This window comes from Physeter macrocephalus, chromosome 8 (genome assembly GCF_002837175.3).
Source record: "Physeter macrocephalus isolate SW-GA chromosome 8, ASM283717v5, whole genome shotgun sequence".
NCBI lineage: Eukaryota > Metazoa > Chordata > Mammalia > Artiodactyla > Physeteridae > Physeter > Physeter macrocephalus.
The window spans coordinates 44,482,522-44,500,397 of record NC_041221.1 but is presented as its reverse complement, the minus strand read 5'-3'; the positions used below and the strand labels follow the sequence as shown (position 1 = coordinate 44,500,397).

General features: G+C 45.9%; 1 protein-coding gene across 1 annotated transcript in view; it reads left to right on the top strand.

The window, feature by feature from the left end:
* The first annotated feature begins 3,627 nt into the window (after window positions 1–3,627).
* The window catches only part of SLC45A2 (solute carrier family 45 member 2), a 33,053-nt gene continuing 18,804 nt past the window's right edge, over window positions 3,628–17,876 (top strand). Inside the window, exons 1-2 of the mRNA XM_024119996.3 lie at window positions 3,628–4,236; window positions 6,462–6,638. Of these exons, the coding sequence (XP_023975764.1) occupies window positions 3,852–4,236; window positions 6,462–6,638 (562 nt within the window). The 5' untranslated portion in view covers window positions 3,628–3,851. The remainder of the gene's footprint in view (window positions 4,237–6,461; window positions 6,639–17,876) is intronic.

The following is a 17,876-nucleotide window of genomic DNA, read 5'->3' as shown; positions in this document are numbered from 1 at the left end:
GCCATGGCCGCTGGGCCTGCGCGTCTGGAGCCTGTGCTCCGCAACGGGAGAGGCCACGACAGTGAGAGGCCTGCGTATGGCAAAAAAAAAAAAAAAAAAAAAAAAAAATGTTCTTTAAATAGCACTAAAATCGCCTTTTGTTACTCCTTGAAATATTTTAGTCTCTACTGTTAACCGGAATGAATGTCCTTAGATAGAAAAGTCTGATCCTTTTAATTTGGTAAGGGAATCATTCAGCCAGTGTCTTGGAACTGGAATTTTAGAAAATGTCCTTGAGGTTTCCTTCAGATAGTTGCCACCTCTCCATCGAGCCCTGCTACTGTGTGTAGCTGCCTGTTGGTATTATCCAAATGGGTCTCTTTGTCAGCAAACTCCCCCGTCATGCATTTGAAAGTGTTACCAGACTTCTCCTCCTCTTACCAGTCTCCGGCTTGCGCTCCTGTCCTGTGTCCCGCTGCCCCCAGCAGGCCCCCACGGCTTACGCCTCACCTCATTTGGCCACTGTTCACGTGTCCCCTTACGGAGAGTCCTTTCCTGACCCCCGTCCAGGATGGCGGCTGCCCTGTCACTTGCTCTCCCCTCACCCTATTTCATTTTCCTTCACACTGCATCACTGCTGACATGCTGATTGACCCCAGCCCTCATTCCTTAACCAGTGCCGGCTAGAGCTGAAGCTTTATGAAGGACTTTGTAGGTTTCGTTGCTAGGTTTCGTTGCTAAGCCCCCAGTTCCTAGGGTAGCGCCTGGCCCAAGACTGGAAACTTTGTGAATACTTATTAAAGGAATGAAACTCAATAGTGAAGGCTGTCAACTCCACCTTCAGAGCGCCCGTATCCATCCTGCCCACCTCCCATTGCTGCTTTCATCCGGACCCTGTTACCTCTTCCCTGGAGTACTGTTCACCTTCCCTACCCAGCTTTTCACCTTCATTTTTTTCCCCATCATGTAGCAAGTTCTGGATCTCATTTCCACACACAGCAACATCCAGAAGAAGAGAGCGTCTCAGGAGCCCTCAGCAAACCTTGTGTCTCCTTGGATCTAGATAAGTCACAGGCCAGTCCTGCACCAGTCTTCGGCAGAGAGGGTAGGCTTATCCTTAGATAAAGCCAACCTGCCCCTGGAGCTCCCCTGGACTCAACTTCCTGGAAGCAGGTGGGTATTTGAGGGAGGGGTAGATTCCTGAAGCTAGTCCAGGTTCCATCAGGATGGGGGAGTGGAGAACAGATGTTACATCTGTGACATACAGTATCTCAATTGCTCTTCAGTGATCACAAGGGGAAGGTAGGGCAGGTTTCTCCATTTTATAGATGTGGACACAAGCCTCAGATGGTCCTAAACCATCTTAGTTCACATCTCCCTTAGTGTCTTAGTAATTTTTTCATGGTGCCCCTAGGTCAGAAGAAATACCTAACCATTCCACTTATAAATAATTAGGTCCCAACAACTGAAGTATTTATGTCCTAACAACTTATTAGCTGTTTGAAAAATATAATACATGTACATTGAAGACATTTTTTATTTTTATTTCATTCTTTTTTAAAATTGAAGTATAGTTGATTTACAATATTGTGTTTAGTATACAGCAAAGTGATTCAGTTATGTATATATACTTTTCAGACTACTTTCCATTATAGGTTATTACAAGATATTGAATATAGTTCCCTGTGCTATGCAGTAAATCCTTGTTGTTGATTTTATATATAGTAGTTTGTCTCTGTTAATCCCATACTCCTAATTTATCCTTCCCCCACCCCTTCCCCCTTTGGTAATCATAAATTTGTTTTCTATGAGTCTGTTTCTGTTTTATACATGGATTCATTTGTATTATTTTTTAGTTTCCACGTATAAGTGATACCATATAATTGTCTTTCTCTGTCTGACTTACTTCACTAAGTATAATCTCTAGGTCCATCCATATTGCTGCAAATGACAACATTTCATTCTCTTATGGCTGAGTAGTATTCCATTGTATATGTATACCACATCTCCTTAAGCTCATTGTCTATTGATGGGCACTTGGGTTGTTTCCATGTCTTGGCTATTGTAAATAATGCTGCTATGAACATTGGGGTGCATGTATCTTTCTGAAGTAGAGTTTTCGTGTTTTCTGGATACGTACTCAAGTGGGATTGCTGGATCACATGGTAGCACTATTTTTAGGTTTTTAGGGAACCTCCATACCCTCCATAGTGGCTGCACCAGTATACATTGCCACCAACAGTAGGAGGATTCCCTTTTCTCCACACTGTCTTCAGTATTATTTGAAGACTTTTTGATAATAGCCATTCTGACTGGTGTGAAGTGATACCTCACTGTGGTTTTAATTTCCATTTCAGTAATAATTAGCGATGTTGAGCATCCTTTCATGTGCCTGTTGGCCGTCTGTATGTCTTCTTTGTAGAGATGCCTATTAGGTCTTCTGCCCATTTTTGATTGGGTTGTTTGTTTTTGTGCTATTGAACAGTATGAGCTGTTTGTATATTTTGGAAATTAAGCCCTTGTTGGTTGCATCATTTGCAAGTATTTTTTCCCATTCCACAGGTTGTCTTTTCATTTTGTTAATGGTTTCCTTTGCTGTGCAAAAGCTCCTAAGTTTGATTAGATCCCATTTGTTTATTTTTGCTTTTGTTTCTATTACCTTGGGAGACTGATCTAAGAAAATATTGCTATGATTTATGTCCGAGAATGTTTTACCTATGTTCTCTTCTAGGAGTTTTATGGTGTCACATCTTATATTTAGGTCTTTAAACCATTTTGAGATTATTTTTGTATATGGTGTGAGGGAGTGTTCCAATTTCACTGTCACAGGGACGCAGAAACTAAGGTTGGCAGCTGGACCCACAATGGAGATGCAGCCACTGCCAGAGACATCTCAGGATGAAGAAAGAGAGGGAGGAAGTATCCTGATTTCTTCCTTTCTCCTGTCCCCAGTCTTCCCACCAGTGCCTCTGATTCGACAAATCTACCTAGAAGCCAGAGAGCAAGGGAACCTGGGAAATGTAGTCCCTTATGGTATAGAGCATAGTAGGAGGGGGAGGGAATGGATCTGAGCAAACAGGCAGTTGACTGGCATTACAAAATGTGTATACACTTTATTCATTCTGTAATTCTTTTAGCAAATGTTTATTGAGGACCTACTAGGTGCCAGGTATCATGCTAGATGCCATAATGAGCAAAACAGACCAGACCACTGCTCATAAGGGGATCAAAGACCAACATAGGAGAAGGAGAATAAACACGAACTATCTGAATTGTGTTAAGTGCAATGAAGGAAAATATCACAGTGCTGTGAGAGAGCTAGTGATTTAGGGGAAGGGGCAACCTCCCACTGTTTTAAGTCTAGTTAATTGACTATAAGTGTGTGTGTAGAAAACTTGTGTTCAGGAGAGGACAGAATATTTATACCTAGAAAAAGTTTAGAAAAAAGATATCGACTCATTCATACTTAACATCTGGATTATAGGGCTTTATTTTCTCAAAGCTGTGTGTGATTGTGTGTCATAGATTGTGTGTGTGTGTGTGTGTGTGTGTGTGTGTGTGTGTGAGAGAGAGAGAGAGAGAGAGAGAGAGAGGCAGAGAGAACAGTACAAAGGAAGACTCTTAGAAAAACATTCTAAGGAGCCAGAGGGCTCACAGCGGCTAATCTCCATCATGCTTTCCAGGCCCCACCCCCCTTCCTTCTCATCATAACTTGTGATCTTAGAGGCGCGAAAGAATTTGAGCCCCTCCCCCAGCGTGACCATCTCTGTTGGCCGCTCAGCCAGGCTCCACCTCAAATCCAGCTGGGACCGCAAACCCCAGGGCCACGCAAGAGGTGGTGGGCTTGCAGGCAGGCTCCTCACCCAGCGGCCATGGGCGACAGCAGTGGGCAGCCTGGCATCCACACCTACAAATCCCTCGCTGAGGAGGACCCCTTCGGCTCTGTGGAGCCGCCCAAAAGACCCACAGGGAGCCTGGTCATGCACAGCATGGCCATGTTCGGCCGGGAGTTTTGCTATGCGGTGGAGGCGGCCTACGTGACCCCAGTCCTGCTCAGCGTGGGCCTGCCCAGGAGTCTCTACAGCATGGTGTGGCTCCTGAGCCCTGTCCTGGGATTCCTGCTGCAGCCCGTGGTGGGACTGGCCAGCGACCACTGCCGGGCCCGGTGGGGACGGCGGAGACCCTACATCCTCACGCTGGGCGTCGTGATGCTCCTGGGCATGGCTATGTACCTTAACGGGGACGCTATCGTATCAGGTCAGTGGGCAGCACAAGGCGGGCAGGCCGGGAGAAGGGTCCTGTCGTGCAGCTCGCTGAAAGGAGAATGCAGATTTCCTTACGCCACAGTCAGAAATGGGTTAAAACTGATTCTCTCTCCTAAGTGACATTGAGTTTCCACCTTTGAGTGACCCACATTCTGTGGTTAGGCGCCTTTACTTTTAGAAACGTCAGGATACATTATTTTTCAATTGTGAGAATTTGAAAATAGGATTATATTTTTACCTATTTTATTAAATTACATATTTTTACCTGTTTATCAATTATGGGTTTTTTGTGTGCTCATTATACCTGATTTAGTACTTTCTCAAATTAACCAGCTGCCAAATGGCTCCATAGATTTTTTACAGTAAATGTAACTTTGTGTCCAGATGAGAGTTAATTATGTTCACAGCTTTCTGTGGAGTCTTTTAATAGGTACAGGGCATCAGCCTGGTAGCTCAAGGGGACATTTCTGCACTGCAGACTGTGGACATAAACCTGATGGTGAGCACTTTTTCTAGCCATTAATCGGCCACCACCAATTAGTCAGTCATTGGTGGTAGTACATATTGCATTGAGAAAAGAATCGTTAAACTGAAAAATAGCACACATTTTTTGAGCATTAACTCTCAGGCTAGCAGAATGGATGATAATGAGACAGGATAATCATTTATCATTTGTATATATTTAAAAGAGGGCATAAATCTATAAATGTAGGGTATTTCTGGAAAAAATTACAAAAAACCTGAAAAGAATTGTTGCCAATAGGGAAGGAGTACTAAAGGACTGGGGTGAGAGCCGGAGGGTAGGCTTATTTTTCACTTATTTTTTTTTTTACTGTATCTTTAAAAACAGGTACATACAGGAAGATCAGCTCAGTGCTTTGCGACCACCTAGAGGGGTGGGATAAGGAGGGTGGGAGGGAGGGAGATGCAAGAGGGAGGAGATATGGAGATATATATATATGCATAGCTGATTCACTTTGTTGTACAGCAGGAGCCAACACAACACTGTAAAGCAGTTAAACTCCAATAAAGATGTTAAAAAAAACAGGTGCATATATTACATATTAGGTTTAAAAAATAAACTGAAAGCAAGGCAAATAGCTGTGAGTGAGTCAGTGAACTGTGGCATAGCCATAGGATGAATATTATTTAGCTGTTAATACTGTGAAGTTGGTCTTCATCACCTGAAATGCTCATGTACAACACGATCCCTTAGTCAGTGCTCCTCAAAGCAGAGTCCTCCAACCCAAGAGTCCCCAACCCCCGGGCCACGGACCGGTGCTGGTCCACGGCCTGTCGGGAACCGGGCTGCACAGCAGGAGGTGAGCAGGGGGGCCAGCGAGCGAAGCTTCATCTGCGGCTCCGCGTGGCTCCCATGACCCCCCGAGCCATCCGCCCCCATCGCCGGCATTACCGCCTGAACTGTCTCCACCCCCCAGTCCCCGTCGTGGAAAAATTGTCATCCACGGAACCGGCCCCTGGGGCCAGCCTGCAGCATCAGCGTCAGTGGGGGGCTGTTAGAGGCCCCCCCTCCCACCTACCGATGAATCACAGGAGATTCACTCACAGAAGGTGGAGCCCAACAATCTGTTTTAACAAGTCGTCCAAGTGGTGGTTAAGCACGCTGAAGTTTGAGAAGCACTGCATGAGGGCACAGGTGCACACCTCTCTGCAGTAGTGCGTAAAGGGATGTCTCAAGGATGACCAGATCTAGGGGCTGGAATCTAGAAGCATCTCCCCAGCTTTTCTGTATGGTTGGAATGGTTTACAATCAGCATGTGTAATTTTTTAAACAGCTTTATTTAGAGAGATGATTCACATACCATAAAAGTCACCATCTAAAAGTGTACAACTCAGTGCTTTTTCATATGTTCTCAAGGTTGTATAACCACCGTCACTATCTAATTACACAACATTTTCGTCCCCCCCGACCAGAAAGAAACCTGGTAACCGTTAGCAGTCACTCCCCATTTCCTTCTCCCTGACAGTCCTAGGCAACTGCTCAGCCTTTCTGTCTCTATAGAGAGCTGCCTTTTCTGGACATTCACTGCATCATTTTTAAAACTTGAAAAAATAGTGGAGCTATTTCTTATTTGGAAAAGCAAAGCAAAATGAAAGTAAAGGGAAATAATTTGATGACAGGAAGTCTGGGTGGAAATAAAAATGCGGATCATTCTAAACCAGGATTTAGGAGACCAATGTTTGTTTCTCTTTTAGCTTTGATTGCTGACCCAAGGAGGAAGCTGATTTGGGCCATCAGCGTCACCATGATAGGTGTGGTTCTCTTTGATTTTGCTGCTGACTTCATTGACGGGCCTATCAAAGCCTACTTATTTGATGTCTGCACCCATCGAGATAAGGAGAGGGGCCTCCACTACCATGCCCTCTTCACAGGTAGGGAATATTCCAGAAAGTCTATCCTTCAGCTCCCCAGATAGGGAGGCCCTTCCACTGAAGCCATCCAGTGTCTCAGCTCTCAGACTTTTTCAATGAATGGACCCGTTGATGGACTGCGCCCATCACGCGGGCTCTGTCTTCCAGTGCGTTTCTCTTGTGACCAGGCTGTGGAGTTTTTGCAAAGGAAGTTTATACACGAGCTTTCTGAAGAGCCATTTGTGGAGACCTTTACAACTGGGATGAAAAGAGGCCTTGTAGACTTGACTTTATTTTTTGTTTTGTTTTATTTTTTAATCAGTAAAATGTAGCATCAGCATTACTTAGGAGCTTGTTAAAAATGCAGCCTCTTGGGCCCCTCCTCCAGTTATTTTGATTCAGTAGGCTTGAGGTGAGGCCTAGAAATTTGCATTTTTAATGACTACTCCAGATGATTCTGTGGCAAGTATCCCAAGAATCACATTTTAAAACAAAAATAGAAACAAGCCAAGCAAATAAAAAGCCCCAAGTCTTAGAGGTTTCTGAGTTGTATAAAGAGTTGGCATTTCGTCAACCTCCTGGTTTGGAAAAGGCCATGCCAGGAGGACAACGGGGGGCTCTCTCCATTTCTTGGGGCCATTGCCGGCTTCCTTTGGTTGCTGTTGGGTCCTTCATTTAGAGCAATGCTACTGATGTGCAGCATGAATTTAGAGGGCTCCAGTTAGGACTTTTCTAGGACTGGGGTGTCATGCACAAGATGACAGCATGATCCTGGCCTGGGAGCATTTCTCTGTCTACTCGTGGGGACTCTCTTTGATCGTCTACATCGCCCAGCCAATATATTTTATGTACTGACATATTCTGTCTCCTCCCATGGCCAGGTAGGTCCCATGAGAAGCAAAATCCTGAGTTTTGTCCAGTTTGTGTCTCTGCAGCCCAGAGCGGCACCTGCATGGAAGCCGTTGGCTCAGTAATTTGTTGTTAGAGCAAATATTTGGTTGGTGAGTCCTGGAAGGATGGGGCTGCCCAGCAGAGGGCATTTCCTCCGTGCTCCAGGGCAGACAGAGAGCAAGAGCCCAGCCCGCCTGTGGGGCCCCCGAGCCCCCTGTCTACAGCTGGAAGGTCCCAGGGTAGAGATTCAAACTGCATCTTCCTCACTGAAATCCCACAGTTCCTGCTGCTTTATCATAATCTGCAAATTAATTACAACAAAGTCTCATGGGAGACTTCTTGGCTTTTGAACCTGACACATTGAGAGTCTTATTGCTCTAAGTACTTTGGGCTATATGGCCACTCCTTCCCGGCTTACATCAGTCTTAGTCTTGGCCAAACAACCTCTGCTTTGCTGCCTCTGTGTTAGAAGACTGAGGCCTGTATTTGGGGAACTTTTCCAAGGTTAACGCATGGTAGTATTTCTATTGAGTTCGATAAAATGTCTTGAAGTTTTCTACTGATATTAGTGTATAGTAGTCTCAGCAAACGTGACCTGGGTTTAGGCTTTCACTGTATCTTTCGTACTTATCCTTCAACTGATTTTCCAGTCTCTAATTTCTTCCTATTCCAAGTGAAACAACACGTAGCTTCCAGCTTCATATTCCTAAAAGACAGCTATGACCAGGGCACTTTCCTGTTCAATGACCTGCAGTGGCTCCTGTTGACAAATTATGAATTAATCGACAGTCAATCTAAGAAAGAAATAGAGAATTTTAGTCAAGCCAACCTGAAGATTATAAACCAGGAGACAGTCTCTCAGAGAGCTCTATAACTGTTCCTCCCATCAGAGGTCAAAACACAGTTAGATTTGAGACAAAGGGTTATACATCAAATGACCTATTGACAGTTTGCATAGTCCAGATCTGCACATACAAGGCGAGTAGTGGGGCATCGTGACCACTTACAGGATTAAGAAAGGAACGTTATTTCCTAAGGGGTTACCTTGCCGGTGCCAGGAGAAAATTGCTCCTTATCGAGCAAGTATTGCTGTGTCTTACACAGCGGTCTGGTTAATGTATGATACAGATGCATGATGCACACTAAAGGGGAGGATGGAGGCCCAAACGGGCAGAGAGAATATTTTATGTTTAAATTTTTCTCGTCTTGCCATAAAATATGAATTTTATTTCATCACTCCCCATTTGCCTACTGAATCAAGATCAAATTCCTGGACAGGGTTCAAACTCCCCACAATCTGTTCCCACCCTACCCTTCAAGCTTTGTTTCCCATTACTCCCGCCACATCCTCTGCGCTCTGAGCAGTTTCCCAGCATGTTCCCAGGGGCAGAATCCAGGTCTGTTTTACTCACTGTATCCCCGTACCGCCACCACTGCTTGGCATGTTGTAGGTGCTCAAAGTGAATATTAATGGAACACACCAAGGAGACTGCCCTTTCCTTTCCAGCTTCTGGGGCTTTACTCACACTGCAATTCCCTTCCCCCTTTTCTCCCTTTGGAAATCAAAGCTGCTTAGAAACTTTCTTCTACCCACTTCCTAGAGAGAAGGGCCCTCAATTCTCTTCCAAATTGCAGGCAAACTTAATTTCTAATTTGGTCAGAGGCTCCACCCACAGCATAATCAAAGCACAAAAGTTCATCAGGTATCAATGAAATGGATAATTCCAGCAGGAAGAGATAGTGGAGGTTACAGTTCACCATACACATAGCCTGAATTTTACTTCCCTTGTGGCCTGTGTGGTCTGCTTGGGCTGCCATAACTGAATACCACAGACTGGGGGGCTTAAAGTACAGAAATTATGTTCTCACAGTTCTGGAGGCTGGAAGGCCAAGATCAAGGTGCCAGGAGGGTTGGTTTCTGGTGAGATCTCTCTTCTTGGCTCGCTCCTGGCCATCTTCTCGCTGTGGTCTCACACGGCCTTTCCTCTGTGCATGCACTCCTGGTGCCTCTTCTTCCTCTTATCAGGACCCCTGTCCTATGGATTAAGGCCCCACTCTTATGACCTCATTTAACCTTAATTATCTCCTTAAAGGCCCTATCTCCAAGTATGGTCACTTTAGGGGTTAGGGCTTCAACATACATCTTTTAATGAAGACAGCAAACGCTTTCCTAGAACCCCACAGACTTCTGCTTGTTTCTCATGGGGCAGAATTAGGGCACATGAGCACCCAGGGGCCTGGGAGGTTGGAAGAAAGAGAGGGTATTTTGGGGGGTGGAGAGCATATCCCTGAATCAAATTGGGGTTCTGTTAGCCAGGAGGAAGGGGTAATTATTAATACTGAATAGGCCAAAACTAGTAGCTACCACATAGAATACAAACGCAATTGAGTATTAGCCTCATGAGAACAATTAAAGACCAAGACTATTGTAAGAAAGTGACAGCCAGAGCTTCCAAATCCCAATCTCTTAGTGAATAATGAAGAGGTAATTACGTTTTAAAGTTATACTCATATTCACAGTTTTACCTGATCACATTTGTTACATTCACATTCTCTCCTGAATTATAACTCACTGTGGATTTATCCATCTCTTCTACAAGATTTGTAAACTACAAGGTTTGTAAAAACATGAAGATTCACCTGCAAACTCCCATGGCTTCCAACTCATTGCCTTGCCATTAGCAGGCACTTAGAAGTGTTAGCTATTTAAAAAGAGACTCTAGGTTTTATAACCCTGCTTGTATTTCGGGCAGTTTTACAAATCGCAGCGATCAGATGAATCTGCTCATTTAGTTACCTTGCTTTGTCTCTTGACCAACATGAACTCTGGACCTCAGTCAACTGTCTCTGGCTATAGGGGGACCCCCGAGGGTGTGTGGATGGCTCAAAGCAAGTTCTGTCCTCTACTAGAAAAAAACAACTTAAAATACCTTCCTCCTATAAAACAGTAAGTCTCACTTTATTTAAAGTTTAGATTCTAAAGTCCCTGCTTAAGTGATAATCACAGAGAGTCCACATTATTTGTAAACACCTCTCAGGTCATTCATAAAATACAGTATACCTTGTTTTGTGTATATAGATCTGCATAGTGATGGATACAGGTAACTGTATCTGCAGATTCATCTCCTCTTTAGTGTTTACTTCTGGACATGGACTCGATTAACGGAACAGCAGATAGGACAACCCATATTATTTAAAATGTTCTTTTTATCTTTCTTGCTCTCTCTCTCCCTCTTTTTAAAGTGTGAATAGTTGAATTCTGTTGAGTTAAACATGGATGTGTGACCCCACTGTGGTGTCCTTGCTCTGAATGGTAGACCACGTTAAAAGATGGAGAGGAAAATAATGAGCAGTGCATTATCACTTTGCTTAGTCTTTGCATACGTGCCAGCCCTCCCGAATTTACATGAACTTGGCAAAGAGATGTCTATAACATTCTGCTTGAAACAAGCATTTTATAGTAAAGTCATGTTCAGTTTTAGGGCCCATTTTGATTTTCATCATCAGCAAGATACCATTTACCTGAGGAATCCAATCATTCGAGTAAACTGAAATTCTTCTTTATTTATTTCAGAGCTGTAGTCCAGGCCCAACAATTCCAAATGCTTTGTGAGTAAGTGTCAGAGGGTTCACTGCCAAAATATTTTCCAGCATATTTCTGATTTTTTTTTAAGAAAAGACCCTACTGGCTTCCAGAAGGACATTTTAGTCCTCCAGCTTCTTCTGTCTCTTATGTTTAAGGGTAACTCTATCTGCCCTCCATCCCTGGCGAATGTGGTAGATATGCTGTGTTTAGTGGATCCACCCTCATCCCTTCACCCCATGCCTTCACCTTTGGGTGCATCTGAGGCTGTGGAACCCACACTCACCAGAAGGAGATTCCTCCCTTGTGTCAGAATGCTTCTAACCAAGCCTATGTTGCTAAATTAACCCAAGGCCTTGCTCTCCTGAGCAGCGGGCTCCATCCCACCAAAGGAGGCTGGGACCAGACATGATGGTAAAGGCCGTCCCAGTTCACATCCTGGCTCCTCCTCCTGCTGATTCGCCTTAGTATTTCTGAACTTTTGTTTCTTCACAGCGGTGTGAATCTCTACACAGTGCTAGTTATTAATATCCTGGCAAATGGTCTCAGGTCCAGAGCAAGGAACCATTTAAAAGGATTCAACACCAAATGTTTATATGTACCAGATTTCCTCCATTCCCGCCGGACCTGTGAAAGTTTTATTTGTATATAATGACTCAGTGAGAAACTTGCCCCATGTACCTCTTTGGAAGAAGAATGGATAACTTCTTAGGCTCAGCCTCTTTTGATTTTTCTGTTTCTTTAATACTTCAAAGTGTGCATTAAAATGCTAGTGAAACAAATGCTCAGATTAGAAATAATTAAGAACTAACAAAATGAGTCCTAAAAATAAATTTCAGATATGGGCCCCTTTGACCAAACCTATACGAGTGGAAAGAAGCCACGTTTCATGTTAGAGTCGGTTTTAACTTCTCCTTTAGGACTCATTGCTGCATGAGTGGATTTCTTTCATCAGCTGGGTTCCCTTTGAAGTTTCTGCGCCTGGTGAACTTTGATGTCGCCTCACTCAGGCAGCTTGGAAAGGATGTGGCCAGAGCAGAAGCCAGGATACAGGAACTTCAGCTTTGAGGGTGACGTGAATAACTTAGGGCAAAACAGTTAATGTCTCCAAACTGCCATTTCTTTTCCCATTTCAGCACCTGCCTCTCAAAGAATCTCAAAGGCAGGTTAGAGAAGGGAGCCCCTGAGGACGTTTTTCCCTGACTGCGTTGTCTGCCAGAAATCTTTCCCCAGATACCAGTTGGCCAGCTTGGTTTGCTTTCACTCTTTGTTACAATCTGGTCGCATAGCCCCTCCTCAGTGATGTGTTCCTGATTACCGGATAATATATTATTTGTTCATTTGTTTGTTATTTATTGTCTGCCTCTATAGCCAACATATAAGCTCTCTGAAGACAGGAATATTATCTTTCCTGTTGGTTGCTGTATCACCAGTGCTTAGAATAGTTCTGGGAATATGCTGAAGAAATATTGATGAGACCAATATTCCGTTTTAACATCCTCATTTTACCTATGAGGAAGCTGTGTGGCCAAGAGGTAAGTGACTAACCCAAGGTCACAGAGCTGAGTAGCGGTAGACTAGACTAGGGGCAGAAGCCAACCAGCCAGCCGGCCAGCCAACCAAAGACCTGGGTCATGCTTTTGTTCGGATTCACCTCAAAGCTGAGCCCCAGAGAAGGTCTATATGCACATAGCTTATTGGGGAAAGGATTCCAGAGATTGAGAGTGAGAGAATGGGGGGAGTGGAACGGGCCAATACAGGAAGCATTACAGAGTTGGCCTTTGCCCTCAGTGGCCGCCTCTATCTCACCAGGACCCTCCAAGGAGCCTTATGAAGTGCATCTCAGAGCTCTCCAGCTGGGAGGATCAAGTCGGGGAGATGAATGCGTTGGCTCCAGTCTCCACCGGCCAAGGGCGCGCCCATGGGTTTTAACCTCCCTTGTGTGAGTGCTGCCCCCGCTGAGTGTGGGTTCCCTCAGGCAAGGTGCCTGAGCAAAGAGGGCCAAGGCTAGCTTAGAACTGGTCACCGCAGCGGCTGCTGGAGAAAGGCCTGGGATGGGGGTACCGAGAGGACCTGCCGTGTCCACAAGGGCTGCCTGATTCAGCTCATGACTTAGTCCTGAGCTTCTTCACTCTAGCGTAGGTGCTCCAAGTTGTCTGGTCACCATTAGGAGGAGTTAAAGCATTTTGCAAAGTGCTCAACTATTTACCTTACAGTACAATGAGCTGTTGCAACTCAGAACTAAAATATTAGTTCCGCAGACTTAAAGAAAACTCATAGAAGCCACAAATGGCTCCAGAATCGGGCCGATTGATGACTGTTTCTAATCTTTAAGCAAGAACAGGGGTCAGAATTTACATGTCACGTCAGAAAATGGGACGTTTCAAGAACCTTCTCTGAGTTAGGGTAGCAGTAGTCATTCATAGACTCAAATCAAGAAACTTGCCTTTAGAAAATGTTGAGATAAGGTGAACGCTTCTATGGGAACCATTATTGCATGAGACGTACATGTCAGCAGCTTTCACAGGAACACAAAATGCGGTCTCAGGGCTCTTACCCTCTGCGGCAAACACCCCCCCAGTTCTCTGCGTGCGTGTGTCTGATTAAGAAGTATATGATTCTGGCATTGCTTTGCTGCAAATTTTTTAGCCTGCAGCGTAACCGACGCTCAGTAACGGGAAATGTTGGGTGAATCTTCATGTCTGAAATGGGTGTGAATCCCAAACCCCAAACTTAATTTAATTGCGTCTGTGTTAAGCCCCATTGGCACAGGATGGAGAAAACTTAGTGTCAGTCCCTTTGGAATATTCTCCCACCCCTTTCCCCAAGGGTTGCATCTAAATTCTTTTTTTTTTTTTTTTTTTTTTTGCGGTACGCGGGCCTCTCACTGCTGTGGCCTCTCCCATTGCGGAGCACAGGCTCCGGACGCGCAGGCTCAGAGGCCACGGCTCACGGGCCCAGCCGCTCCGCGGCATGTGGGATCTTCCCGGACCGGGGCGCGAACCCGTGTCCCCTGCATCGGCAGGCGGATTCTCAACCACTGCGCCACCAGGGAAGCCCCCCATCTAAATTCTTGAGAGCTTAGAGTAGAAAGGTTTCAGGGCACGGAGGATCTGGGTTTTAGCATCATGTGTTCACACTGGCATTTACTGGGCTGTCCCTGGTCCCATGGTGTCTCAGTGGTCAGGCTACACTGGTCACAGTTGCATTCGCTCTCATCCTTGTCTGCAGGGCCCCTTCAGAAGCCGGGGATTCTCAGCTGCCTCCACCCCCATGCCATTCTGCTCTTCCCACGCCTGCCCGTATGAGGGGAGCTCTGTGAGCTGCAAACTCTCTGTGCTCTGACTTCCTTGTCTCTAAAACAGAGATAAAAATACAGTTGATCCTCGTTATTCATGGATTCTGTATTTGTGAAGTCATCTGCTCACTAAAGTTTATTTTTGCCGTCAAAATCAATACTTGCAGCTCGTTTGAGATCATTGCAGGCATCTGCAGAGTGGAAGAGAAAAATTTTGAGTCGCCCCATGTGCTTGTTCCCGGCTGTGGTTGATCAAGGTGACACTCTGACTTCTTGTTTTGATTCTCACACTGTAAACAGATGTCCCTTGACTGGTATATTTAGTGCCAGTTTTTTTCTTTGCATTTTTTTTTGGTGATTTCACTATTTACAGCGGCCCTAAATGTGGTGCTGAAAGCACTGTCTCGGATTCTATCATAAGTGCAAGAACGTTGTGATGTGTCTTATGGAGAAAATATGTTTAATAAGTTTTGTTCAGGTGTGGGTTATAGTGCTGTTAGCCATGGGTTCCATGTTACTGAAACAACTGTATATTAAATAAGATATCTTTAAGCAGAAACACACGTAAAACAAGGTTATATGTTGATCAGTTGATGAAAATGAGACTAGAGGCTCACAGGAACTTAACGCTGTATTTCCCCTCAGAGCAGTAGTTTACTATTCACGAATTCAGGGCTTGTGGAGACTTTCTAGAACGTAACTATCACTAATAATAAGAATCAGTGGTAGTACCTTCCTCAAAGGGTTGTTCTGAGGATTGTATGAGTCGTAAATGTCAAACACCTAGAACAGAGCCTGACACACAAGTTCATCTGTCTCCATCCACCGCATAGCCATTTCTTTCTTGAGGTCTTAATGTCCCCCTGGGGTCTTCCCAGGAAATAAAGTATTGGTCCTTTCTGCTCTTGGGTCCCCCAAGCTACCTGCAGGAGGTTCTGCTCCCCACCTCCCATCCTCCCATCATGAATGCCCTGCCTACCCTGGGAAGCCTTGTTTTTCTTTTTTTAATTTTTTTTTTTTTTTTGCGGTACACGGGCCTCTCACTGTTGTGGCCTCTCCTGTTGTGGAGCACGGGCTCCGGATGCGCAGGCTCAGCGGCCATGGCTCACGGGCCCAGCCACTCCGCGGCATGTGGGATCTTCCTAGACCGGGGCACGAACCTGCGTCCCCTGCATCGGCAGGCGGACTCTCAACCACTGCGCCACCAGGGAAGCCCGTCTTTTTTAAATTTTTAAAAATTATTTTATTTTATTTTATTTTTGATGGGGAAGAAATAGTGACTTTATTCAGAAGCCAGCAAACCAAGAAGATGGTTCCTAAAGAACCATCTTAAGTCGGGGTAGAATTTGGGCTTCTTTTGTGCGAAGGGAAAAGGGGAAGCTGGAAGATTTGAGAGTAGAGGGTGAAGGCAGATTGCAGACTTCTTGGAGCCACCTGGCCTTCAAGGAAGCATAGCAATTCTTTGTTCTTCTGCTTGCTCAGCAGGCTGGATCACAAGGCTCCTACAAATCTCACAGCTCTTGCATTGTGTGTTTGTCTCTCAGTTGACAGTTTAGTCCAGCAGCAGTGCATTCAAGGATGGCCGTGGAGCATTCCAGGTCAGACAAGCAGATTGTCCTGACCCTGTGTCATCCACCACTGCTTCCCAAGGCCTGTCCCTCGGCTCACAGCTGGGGCTGCAGGGGGATCCCCTTGGGACCAGATGGTGGGGAAGGAAGAATTCCCAGCCCAGTTCTCCATCGGTCAGCTCAGCGTGAGGGAGATAGCCGGCCGCAGATGGGGCCTGCACTCCAGCCCACTCAGGGGTGGCCCGAACACCAGGGTGAGGGGCAGAGCGGCAAGCAAGTAACTTTCATTGGACCCTTGTCCCCAGAGGAGAAGCGTGTACCTGGGTGTGGTTGCCACTACTGCCCCCAGACCTCAGCTGCACCCCTCAGGAACTCGGAGCGCTGGCCCTGCACAGGAGTCCACATCGTATGTCATCCCTAGTGATGGGAACACAGGCTCGGGTCTGCCAGTCACGTCCCACACCTTGCCACCCCGCTGGACCAAGCAGAGGGTGGGCACCCCTCCTGGCTCCAGTTAGCCCTCAGGTCAAAGGCCTTTATGAGGTGCTGTGTGGCTGTAGGTAGAATACATGGGTCCAGGACCCCAGGGCAGGACTGGGCAGCTCTGGCTCTTGTCGTTTCCTGGACCACTGGTGACTTCCTGCTCTCCAGCCCTGCTGCTCTGGGCTCTGTGGGTTCAGAAGTTCTGTTTCCCAAAGCTTCCTTCAGGTGACACAAAAAGGTGCCATTGACCTAAGATCTCTGGATGCCCTTGTGTTTCTCATGGCTGGGTCACAGACAGGGCCACTTGACTCTGGTCTGCAGGAGCAGGGAGGGCTGCTCCACATGGGGCAGGAGCAGGGTCCCCTCTTGCCCAGTTTTGATGGTAAATGGCCATGTGCAGCACTCTCGCCCCCAGACGGTCACGGTGACCAAGGCCTAGGTTTCTCGGAGAAGGGGCCACATCACACAGTAATCCACTGGGCCTAGCAGAGCTGGTGGCTGAGGTGAGCAGAATGTAGGCTGGATCCCAGCATGAGAAGCTTCCTGGGGCCCTGGAGGGGCTGCTCACAGAACCTCCGCCAAGAGGCCCACGTGAGCAGCTCGATGGTTAGGCTGTGGCGGACGCCATGATGCACATTCAGACCCACCATCATGAAGGAAGGGCTCACTCCTGAACCTGTGCCGCCTTGGCTTCCTAGCGGAAGCCTTGTTCTTAAATCACATTTTCTACTGAATCTACCCTCTATGCCTTTGGAGCCTAAGGGCTTTTGAAACTCAGAAGCAAGGAGGTACATTCTTGTTTCTCTGCTTTCTACTTTCATGTCCTTCCCCCAAGCCGTGAGGCATCCTGGCTCAGCTGGAATGGCAAGGAAGGGCCCAGGGAAATACCGGGGTAGTTGTGGGTGGGCGGAAACCATTGTCAGTACTTTAACTATATTATCTCACATCTCTTAAGAGACGAGTTGCCTTGTAAATCTAAAGAAGTGTCAGGTCTGCTTGTGTCTTCTCTCTTTTTTTTAAATTTTATTTTATTTTATTTATTTTCTTTTTCATTTTTTTTTTCTTTTTTTTTGGTACGCGGGCCTCTCACTGTTGTGGCCTCTTCCATTGCGGAGTACAGGTGGGTGGGCGGAAACCATTGTCAGTACTTTAACTATATTATCTCACATCTCTTAAGAGACGAGTTGCCTTGTAAATCTAAAGAAGTGTCAGGTCTGCTTGTGTCTTCTCTCTTTTTTTTAAATTTTATTTTATTTTATTTATTTTCTTTTTCTTTTTTTTTTTCTTTTTTTTTGGTACGCGGGCCTCTCACTGTTGTGGCCTCTTCCATTGCGGGGTACAGGCTCCGCGCCCATGGCTCACGGGCCCAGCCGCTCCGCGGCATGTGAGATCTTCCCGGACCGGGGCACGAGCCCGTGTCCCCTGCATCGGCAGTC